At 37.8% G+C, this 11,330-nt stretch overlaps 1 protein-coding gene across 6 annotated transcripts in view; it reads left to right on the top strand.

Moving 5' to 3' along the window:
• SULF2 (sulfatase 2) overlaps positions 1–11,330 on the top strand; it is a 145,734-nt gene that overhangs the window by 107,728 nt on the left and 26,676 nt on the right. For all 6 annotated transcript variants that reach the window (XM_021417155.1, XM_021417156.1, XM_021417154.1 and 3 more), the window contains 5 exons: positions 3,283–3,433; positions 5,157–5,332; positions 9,010–9,138; positions 10,086–10,142; positions 10,838–10,967. In XM_021417155.1, coding sequence (XP_021272830.1) covers positions 3,283–3,433; positions 5,157–5,332; positions 9,010–9,138; positions 10,086–10,142; positions 10,838–10,967 — 643 coding nt within the window. The remainder of the gene's footprint in view (positions 1–3,282; positions 3,434–5,156; positions 5,333–9,009; positions 9,139–10,085; positions 10,143–10,837; positions 10,968–11,330) is intronic.

Below are 11,330 nucleotides of genomic sequence, written 5' to 3'. Positions count from 1 at the left end.
AATGGAGTCAAAGAGAAAAAAAACTTTCCTTATTCTGTTATCTAGCTGCTGTGTAACTTTGAGTTGTACTTCTTAATTCTGTGTTGAGCTAACAAAGACAGTTCTGAAGCATTGGTGGGCCAGTGCAGAAGAATAGAAGGAAGGCCTGCAATTAAAAATAAAAACTACCATCTATTTTTCTTTTGTTTATGGTGTAAATTTATAACCAAATTTATCCTCCTGATTATAAAACAGTTACATGAATCTATTTTTAATTGCAGGTGATTTTTCTTGCAATGATAACAGTTAAGCAGATAATATCATTTTTGTAGAAGTAGGTTTTGTTCGTAAAGAAACAAATTATCCTAATAGATTATGGACTTGTTTTTCAAAAAAAAAAAAAAAAAAAAAAAAAAAAAAAAAAATTTTATATTTTTCCTGTGCAAAGAAACTGCCAATCTTATTCTAAGCACTTTTCATATAATTACATAAAAATAATTGCAGAGATCGTTACTGGCTTGGTTTTAAGATTAAATTCAAAAACATTCAATGTGCATCATTCCCTCACTGTATTCCCAAATCAGTTCTCTGGTTTCCATTCTTCTTTCTGTTCCCACATCCCAAGGCATCACTCAGTGACAGCTAATTCTGCCAGTGGCAATGTACGTAGTTCTCACTGTTTTGTTATCTTGTGGATGTGGCAGAGAAAGATCAGAACAGTTCTTATGAATTGCCCTAAAGCAATAACGTGAACAAAGTCTTTGCCCAGCCCTGAAATCAGAAGGCAATACACCACGTAGCATGGCTTTGTACCTCTGCTTGTGTCAGCACCATCGACGTCTGCATGCAGATTCTTAAGCTACAGCCACAGAGAGAAGATGTAACTGTAATGCTTATGCTGGACACATTGCACTGTCTAGCATTCTTAAAATCCATGCCGCTAACTTTTTATATTAGCTTAGACTGACAATCAGCGTGCGTCTTTGCTTGAGATCCCCAGTACTTATTTCTGTTGCTAATTTATGCTGTTGTTCTCATGCTTTTATTGTTAAATGTACTAGCTGGCGTGAGTGTTCTACTCTATGCCACAGTCGCCATCCTGTTTCTGTAGAACTCCTTTTTGTGTGCGTTTCTAGTCTGATATGAAATTTATCCTCATCAATCAGCATTCAGTAAGCAAATCTGTAGGCTGTGTGGCCAGTTCTCATTTTTTACTGCCTGTACTGATAGCTGCAGAGAATGCCACAGTTTGGCAGTTTGACAGTGATCAGAAATGTTATCTTTGTAGAAGGTACACTTTACCACCCACCTTTTCCAAGGTCAAATGCAGTCAGACTTGGATTTATCATCCGAGTACACTTGAAGAGTTTATCTTAACCAACTTCTAGGAACGTTCCATTTGTGCATTCATTTTTCCTATAAGACGGACAAATCTGTTAAGTGTAAGAGAGTTACATTAGTAGTAATCAAAGAAAATCATGGGCTTTGGTTGGATTAAACAGCGGGAGGTTTCAAATCAGCCAGGAAATCACAAAGTAAGCTGAAAAGGAGTTTGCCAAGCATTTTTGATTCATTCTGGGCATCACATAGCAACAGTTTCCATAACTGTCAGCATTTTCAAAGGAGCAATGTCATTATTTCAGCCACAATAACATTCTGAAATTCAAGAGGCTATTAACAATACACAGAGAATAAACGCCAGCCCTTTCCTTTCTATATGAAGAAGCTTCCATTCGCCACCTACACACGTTCTTCAGATAGCATCTAACAAAGGCCTTCTGCATAATACATTTCACTGTCAGATTATTAATTTCATATTTATGTTAAAACTTAAGATTACCTGTCATATTCAAATAAATAAGTGTTTCACATTAGAAACACTTACTTCAAGGAGAAGTTTCAGTTTATATTACTATTGTTTATCTTAATAACTTACCCTGCTGCTCTGTTGCACACACAAAAATGACAGAGTAGGTATTTGCCAAGCAGGAGTTGAGTTTGTCAGGAAATCGTGTTTGGGAAGAAGAAAACAGCTGAGTATCTGCTATTTTTTTCCTGAATTCCTGTGTCACCCTCTTAGCTTGCACTTTTGCATAGAGTTTATTGCTTTGAATGAAAAAAGGAAAATCATTTAGGAAAAGTAATTTCTCATGTTTTCGACTCTGTCTGAGATGTGTTTGAAGCAGGACGTGAAGAAACTGACAAAAGTGGTTCTTAGTCTTAGGTAATAAAAAAAACTTTTTAAGAATATTTATGGTAGATAAAAATAGTATTTGTTGTAAATATAAGCTAGAAATACAACTTTGAAGTGAGCTGGTGATCCAAAGAGTCAACATCATGATAATGGTATACCAAAATAAGTCTTTTATTTAGATCCGGCTAACTTAGGGTGATATAATTATGAATGGAAGAGCAATTTCTGAAACTGCTAATTACATGAAATAATGGACAGTCAGTGGTATTTCTCCTCATCACTTTGATGGTTACAAGATTATGAGTATTCGAAGGGGCTGTGAGACTCCAGGAGGATATTGAATCCAGCTCTTGGGATTTTTACAAAGAAGCTTAATTAATCTGGTTTTAGTTTGAACTCATTGGAATTTGAAAGTTTCTTATGATTGCAAATGAGTTGGTGGCTTGAAAGTATTGACAAAATACAGTCCTATTTCCCCTCACTCCTGCTTTTTTTGGCAGGTCTTTAAAATCTGGCTATATATCCACTTCTGCTTGCCATGAGCTCACATGCAGTTTGATACCACCAGGTAGGGTGCCTCTGCTCCTCTGGGTACACGAGTGCTGAAGTATGAAAGTAGCCAGTTGTGTTAAATTGAAAAAAGCTGCTAAAAAAGCATAGCAGTAGCTTCTCAACAAGTTTTATAGTTATTGTTAAACAGCTTGCACTGTACTAATGTGGGCAGAATGAAAGCAAAGCCATTAATTACATGAGTAGAAACTCATCCGATAGTACATGCTTTTTGACCTGATAATGTCTCCTAACACATCTCAGTTGTGAAGTTAGACTTCTGAGGCTGGTGTCCTGGCCTTGAAAAATATCTGTGTTAGTCTGATGACACTGCAGAAACAATGATTACTCTTTTAATAGGTTTTATTCCCCACGGAGTTTTCTCCTATCTCATATATAGAACAAAAAGAACAAAACTCTTCCGAACTCAATCTAATATTTTCTTGTGTACCTCAGAGAGTAAGTTCTGTAGTATTGATCAAATAGAAATTATTCTTATACATTGTTTCTTTTTTTTTTCTGCATTGCTAAGATATTCTACTTTTCTCTTTGCTTCTCAGCACTCCTAGCTATAACTATGCTCCAAACCCAGACAAGCACTGGATAATGAGGTATACGGGTCCCATGAAACCTATACACATGGAGTTCACTAACATGTTACAGAGAAAGCGCCTTCAAACACTCATGTCTGTGGATGATTCTATGGAGATGGTAAGATTAGCCATGCTTTTCAGGTTAAGATGGGCTTGTTTCTTGAGTTAAGCTTCAAACTATGATGCATGTGCAGGTAAGAGGGGAAGGGCTGTTTCAGTATTTTAATAGCTGGATGTTCCGAGTGAGATAATTTGTTGCTGTAGACACATTACTGGAAAAAAATGTTAATCCTAAACTTTAAAAATATATGTTCTAATACTGAAAAGCCATCGTACAGCCTGTTGAAAATATGTACGTGATAGTGGACTTATTTTGGTGCTGTAACAGAGGGTTTCTGGGAGAATTCAGAAAATTAAAAAAGATTTAAAGAAAAAAGTGCTGCAACAGTTGTAACTGGAACAATCTCATGATAAATCACACCTAGGATGTTAAATGCTAAAAGTACTTAAGTATATAAGTAGATTTCTATTTTCTTTTAAAATTAAATCTGCTTTATGTAACAATGGGAACTTTGAACTGATATATCTGAATTAGCTAAAAGCTACTGTGAGAAAGAATGGGTTTGTTGTAAGAAGGCAGATTTAAAGGTGTTGCAATTTTCTGCTTATCTCTTGGCATTCTTAATCAAAATGGTAGAGCATAAAATAAGAGGAGTCCTGGAAGGCGAAGATGAGGTTATCTGGGTGCCATTGCATGAACTTGTTGGTAATGACTTATAATTACTGATTCAGGCAAGTGTGGTCTCTACTCCAGGTTAATGAACCTGCTTAGATGCACCAGATAACAGTATTAGGGGAGATTATCTATTTTCCTACAATATTTTGTTTTTCTGTTTAGCAAAATGGTTTGACTTTGGATTAATTCAATATGCATATTTCACTGCAGGCAAAATAGGTTGGGTTGCTTTTAGTTGTAATCCCCAAATTGGTCTGATCTTTTCAACTGAATTGTGTGCATCTAACGGTCTTTCAATGTTAAAGAAAGTGAAAATAGCAACAACAACAAAAAATTAATAAAAGAGTTTGTTTTTTTCAGTGCTGTTTTGTCTTGAAATGTGTAAGACACGACTTAGGCAGTGCCTCACCATTTTAGGACCTTGGCAAGTGAAAATACTACAATAAAAATTGATCTGTGGTGCTTAAGTTGGTACATTTCACAAAAAGATTCTCATATAAATCAATAGAAGAAACCACAAATAGAAAATTAAGAGAATGCTATGTTAGTTGTCTGGCTCGTAAGATTGAGTGGTGTTTATCTGGAAGAGATTTTGCAGATATTCTGGATAATGAGGACTCATTTGTCTGAAGGCAAGATCGTTAAGTGTTGCTAAAAGAAGTGTGAGATGCAAAATGCTGTCATTTTATTAGAATTGCTTGCTGACGGGAAAAGATAAAGGTGGAGAGAGAATTTCAGAAATGCTCATCACCTTGAAACTCTCATCTCTGTTATCAAAGTAACATCAAATACAAAAATGTACTTAATGCTATTTTGACAATTCTCCTGCAAAATGCTGAACCCGAGCACTTTTGAAACTATGGGATGTTAATGTGTCTACCTAAAAGCGGAAAATGGGGATCTGCCTTGTAATATATAGCCACAATATTCAATCAGTAAATTGTTTGTGATTATAGATTATTTGGAATAGATCATTGTGATAACTCGGTGGCATCCTGAGCTGCTGTTATTTGTAGATTACACATAGACTGAAAATCATCCCCAATATCCGTATATAGTACATCTCAGTGAAACAAATACCGTGTTTTGTTTTGCTTTTTTTCAGATTTACAATACGTTGGTTGAAACTGGTGAACTGGACAATACGTACATAATATACACCGCAGATCATGGTTATCATATTGGACAGTTTGGGCTGGTGAAGGGAAAATCCATGCCGTATGAGTTTGATATCAGAGTTCCTTTCTATGTCCGAGGGCCAAATGTGGAGGCTGGGTCCTTGTAAGTTCTTCTCTATTGTGTGTGTATGCGTATATGTAGCAACCAGAAAAATTCTTCGTTCAGATCTCTAGTCATACTGACCTGGCATACAAGAGGGGGCACAAAATGCTGCACATTGTGACTGACTTCCTGCTCATCTTTGGCAGCAAAATAAGTCTTAGCAGCATTGAGAGCACATGCTGGTATAACAGGGTCAAGCAGTTTTTACCATTACCATGTGGCTGCATAGGTGTGCAGCACAAGCCGCTGCGCTTTTATGGATGTAGCTGAAAAACCCACTTGGAAATGGGTCCATTCTAGGAAACGTTTATGTGTCTTCTTTAGAGGAATGCAAATATTACACACATCTGTAACACTTTCAAGGTAAAACATGTATGGTATAATGTTCACTGCTACAGTAGATTATTGTTGCCAGACGTTAATTAAATCTCTTACTGAAGTCATTTGTTTCAGCTTATGAAGACGAATGTATGTAATAGTTTATCCACAATTATCATCCACAGACTCTCTCTGGTTCATCCTTTGAGATTACATGGTTAGAGTTGTTTGTCAGATTCATACAAGCATGCCGAATACGACTGTTAATTAAATAGGTAGCTTTGATCAGCTAAGAAATTATGTAAATACACTTTCTAAGCAATTATTTCAATAGCAAATATTTGTACTTAAGTAATGATTTTGGACAGAGTGCCATAATTTGCTGCTTTTTATTGATATAAATGTGCATGTTTTAGCATAATTAACATACACAGTCTTCCACAAACCATTTTTTCATTACAGCAGAAGAACAGATCTAACACATAATCCAGCAGCAAATAGTTATGAATAAACCTTGTTCCATTTACTAGTTAAATTCACTGATTCCAATTATGAGAAGGCACAAAACTGTTAAATTCTGTAGATGTCGCAGTGTATATGTATACTTATTTACAGTAATTATGCATGTGAAATAAACAGTTCTCATAGTTAGCTGCAAACTGAATGTTGGGCACGATTTGATTTTTAGCACCAAGTGTTCAACTACTGATTTCAGTTGAAGTTGTGAGGTACTGAAAATCTTAGGGGTTTTTATTATTTCTTTGGTGTTGTGTTGAAGTTAACACTAAACAACTCTGTGAAGCACATGACTTAATCAGAAGAATGTGAATGAGTAACATTACCAGGGAAAGAAGAGGGAGTGCGTTTTGTAGAGGAGTAGGAGGTTGGTCTAAGGGAAGGTGACGTAAGGGAGAAAGTCTGAACGCATGAGTTTGAGAGTAGGAGAGCAAAGAGAATTTAGAATAGAGAAGACTAGGAAGAGAAAAAGACGCAGGCAGGGGAGCAGGAGTGTTCTGAAGGATAAAGATCTGGGTGGCCAGTGAGTGCATCAGAGACTCTGTGACAGACACATGTCCTATGCAGAAGATCCAATACTCTGCCAAAAGTGATGCTATGAAATTCTGTAATTTGGATAACAGGTACAGTTGAATGTTTTGAAAATCTTGCTCTACTGGGATCACTTCCTGTAGTGCTAAATGGTAAGAAAAGTTGCACTGTCAAAGCTGCCTCTTGGTTTCAAATCAGGTGAGGGGCTGCCTACACAACAGACTGCACTGTAGGGGAGGAATTCCATAGGTGGAATTAAACATACCGCTCCAGCACTGAAGGAGGTTTGTCTGCAGCAGCAGAGACTTTCCACAGAGCTGGATTAGCCTCTTACAAATGTACTGTATTTCCCATCAACTGCAGGTTTTGGTCTCAATAAAGCAGCAATGCTAATATGGCCAAAGCAGAGTAAGCTAGTGTTTCTACAATGTGCAATGCTTGAGGCCAGCCAGCCCTCGTCTGCTTTAGTCCAAAGATCTTCACACCTAGACTGGTAAAACTTGTGAAATCTTCCCGCTGAATTTTGTTTTTGAGTGATCCCTAAGGATGAAAATATATTTATTTTAGAATCTGAAGAGTTAGCCTGACAGAGTCTGGCAAAACAGAGCCCATCACTGTACGACAAATGGGAAGAAAAGGATAAAATAGCTTGGAGGGGGGAATATATCAGATAATAAATTGATCCTTCCTTTCAGCCTGATTTTCTTCAAATGTTACAGCCTCAATCATTTGTGTTTTCTGTGAACTTTCTTTTCCCTGCAGAGTAATTGCCATGACTCCCTTTTGATACCAACCAAGATTTAATAGCAGTCACTGCTGCAAGTCATTACGAAGTTCTCATTTCTATTACCAAATATGCTACATCACAATTATTAGTAATTAAAATCAAATTAGGTACATCAGTTTAATTCATCATCTTGTCAGTGCCTGTTTGCTTGCTTGTTCAAAAATGTGGTAATTTTTAAATGGTATCTCATTAATTAGTGTGAATTTAGCAGCTTTCTTCTGTCTTGTTTTTTGAGCTAAAATTTTGCACTGACATACATGTACAGCAGCCCATCTGGTCCCAGTCCTTCTTTTGTGCCTGTGGTTCATAGCACGGTCGTTCTTTATGTTCAGTGCTGTTGAAGATTGTCTCTATTGCAATATGTTCACTTTCCCTTTTTTCCCAGCTTTTAAAAATTGCCTGCCAGCCAGTGTATTTGTTTTAAAAGAAATGCAGCTGATAAGCTATGTGCAATGTTGTGAATAATAAGATGACTACTTCATAGATGTATTTGAACTAAGCTTTTAAGGTGCTACATAGACTTCAAGCAGTTCAGCAGAACTAGGCCCGTAGGAAAAGCAAGTCACGTGATAGAAATGTGAGTATTCTTTCAGCTGGAATGCTGGACTGTGCAACTAGATGCTCTGACCCATGAACACACTCGTATTTGGCTGTGGCATTTCAAGGGATTTGGAGATGGGAGCTGTCTGTACTTCTCTGGAGTTGATGCCAATGTTTGAACTGAATTTTAAGTGAGTTTAGGTTCAAACAGTGCCCTGTGAACTGTGGTGGCTGAGAAGCATATGCCAGTGCTTTGCTAAGAAACAGGGCATGGCAAACACGCTCAGCTTGGAGAGTCAGTGCTGTTTCTGAGTGTTTGCAGGATGGATAGCTGTGAATTTGGGAAGGCTGATATTATAAAACAACATCTTCAACTTAAATTTTCTCTTTTTTTCCTCTCCATAATTGCTTTCCCATTTTCTGTCACAGACGCTACGTTAACAGCAGCTTTCAGTTACTCGCTGTAGTATCTGGCAATGTATTTCTCCTCATGTTCTTATCAGAACACGCTTACTGTGGTATGAGCTACAGTACTCACTTCCATGCCATTTTTTGAAACAGATAAAGCACGTGCTACTTGCCAGATATACCTTTTAATCAAGTAATCAGCATATTTGGCAGACACTTAGATGCTGTAAGACAATGGTATCCAATGCTTTCTCATGTTCTGAAAGACTTTCAAACTTCTTTTGCGATAATTACCAACTTTGCCATCTGAACTACTTCGCATTCTGAGAGAGAGTTTGAGAATTACATTCTCAAAAATGCTTTGTGCTTAAGTTTTAAATCTTTATATTAGTCCCTTTTGAGGTTGCACAACTTACCTATGTTTTACATCTTAATTCCTTTCATGGAATTTCACAGCATTTGCATCACAAAATAAGCTTTTTTAGATCCGTGGTCTCTGTGGAAGAGCTGTAGTTGCTGTAGTTGCTTGGTGTCATTGCACATACTTTAAATCACATTCCTGTACATGTTTTTACAGGAATCCTCACATTGTGTTGAATATTGATCTCGCACCGACGATTCTAGATATTGCCGGCTTGGATATTCCGTCTGATATGGATGGTAAATCTATTCTAAAACTTCTGGATTCTGAGAGACCAGTGAATAGGTAAGAAAAGAAAATGTGCAGGTAAAAATGTGTTTGCACAGGAAATTAAAGGAAGTATTCATCAACATGCAGTGTATTTAAAGGAAAACTAATAAAACTATTATCAAGGAGTACAGTATTCATAGGAAAATCTGAAGATATTTGACAATACATGGCTGACAATTTTCATTGTGTCAGATGTTGTCAAGTTAGCTATGTGACACATGGCATCTGGATGTAGTAACAGTAGTATGTGTAGCCGTGAGTGGGGGCCACTCAATGTCTTTACCTGTTTGAATCATAGATTTTAAATATCTTTGTGCCACCATTTGTAGCAGAGCCTTTCATTTTGAGTAAACTGTAGAATAATTGAGTTGAAAAGGTTGGTTGTGTATCAGACTGTAATGGCAGACTAGCATTCAGAATTTCATATTTGAGACCTTCCAGCAATACTTTCATTGGTAAAAGACCGGGGAAGAGAGAATTGGACTGGATTGCTGCTAGAGGAAACCAGCAGCAGTATAAAAGAAAAAGGAAAAAGGATTTGCTTTCTAAGTAGTGGGGTGGAGACGGGGGGCGGGGGGAAGGAGCAGCTGCTTTAGAATAGGATACTTTGAGGGTGGTTAAGAGTCCGAACTGGGTTCAGGAAATCCTGATTTAATTTGGATCCTTTGTGATCAAGGACAATTCAGTTAATCCCTTGTGCCTTAAAAGTGCTTATGTTTAAATAGTTGTACTCTGTGAATCTGTTGTGGATTTTGTCCCTGTGAGAACAAATCTGTGCTGTGTTTGTTCGTGATTTGCACTGGAGAGGCATATGTGCCTGCTTCGTAAAGCTGCATGTCCCCCTGAGAGGTTATTGTAGTGCTTCTCCTCTGAATTGGGGGTGGGAGAGGAAACTGGGACATGATTTGATCACTGCTTTTTGTGGAAATAAATTGTTTCTTTCTCTCCTCATCTCCTACCAGGTTCCATTTAAAGAAAAAGATGAAGGTGTGGAGAGACTCATTCCTAGTGGAGAGGGGGTAAGGAAAGCGTTAATCACAAAGCTCAATCTTTTTAAATAGAAGGATACTGAGTAGCTAGAGCCAAAGCAGCACTCTACTGCAGACCTAAAGCCATTAGCTCTGCCAGCAGGAACATGGCTGCAGCGTGCTTAATGGTAGTGATTGTGTGATAGGAGGGAATGTATGGCCTTTGCCTACAGCCTGCATAAATATGCTACTGGGGAGGGGGAAGAGGAGTTTTACTTGGACTGGGAGATGGAAAGGCATCTCATTTTCCTTTTTAACTGCTACCCCCCACCTTCCTTCTTAAATCATGGAAGTAAGAATAACCTTTTGTCTCTATTTGCTCGTCTGCTGGCCATTCCCTCTGTGCCTCTGCCTTCATAAGTAACACTTGACATGAAGGTTTTGCAAAGTGCAGCCATGCAGTAGTGAGGAAGATATGATGGACTGTTGTTATTGCCCTGTCAATCAGATGTGCAACACACTGTCCCAGTTCTGTGTGGTTTTGTATGCTCCCTGAGGATGATATAAATAATGTGTGTGTTATGAGAGATGATGATAAGGACTAGTTTCTAGTGAGCTATTAAGTTTTGGCCAACAGCAATGCTGGGGTTCTGGCAGATGGTGTACTTCTCTCGGCCTTTTTTCAGTTAACTGTATGCATAGCTTAGAATTAATGCAAAAATAAATGGTTTTTTTTCCCACTCCAGTAAACTGCTGCATAAGAGGGAAAATGAGAAGGTAGATGCCCAAGAAGAAAACTTTCTACCCAAATACCAGCGTGTGAAAGACCTTTGTCAGAGAGCTGAGTATCAAACAGCTTGTGAACAGCTTGGCCAGGTAGGACAAGTGGCTGAAATTAAGGACTTGTATATGGGCAAAGCTCAGTATCTTCACTGGGACATTGTCATTCACCTTGTTGTCAATGTCAGCTTATAAATCAAATTGTTAATTTTGTGGCCTTTGCTCAAAATCGTATTACAGCACTTATGAGATTGGCAGTCAGGAAATTGCTGATTCAAGTGCCTCTCTATTGATTCCTGACTACTGTTAAGAGAACTGCCTCAGTGGTTTTAACATTAAATTCCCCAAATAGAATGCAGTTGGGATTCATTAGTGATGAGAATCTACAGCAGCCACTCCGCAAATAATATCTCCTGTTTTGTTATGTTGGCCTGCATCATACCACCAGATGTTGGTGGT

This window comes from Numida meleagris, chromosome 19 (assembly GCF_002078875.1).
Source record: "Numida meleagris isolate 19003 breed g44 Domestic line chromosome 19, NumMel1.0, whole genome shotgun sequence".
Classification (NCBI taxonomy): domain Eukaryota; kingdom Metazoa; phylum Chordata; class Aves; order Galliformes; family Numididae; genus Numida; species Numida meleagris.
Note: the sequence above shows the minus strand (reverse complement) of the source record. Positions and strands in the feature narration are given on the sequence as shown.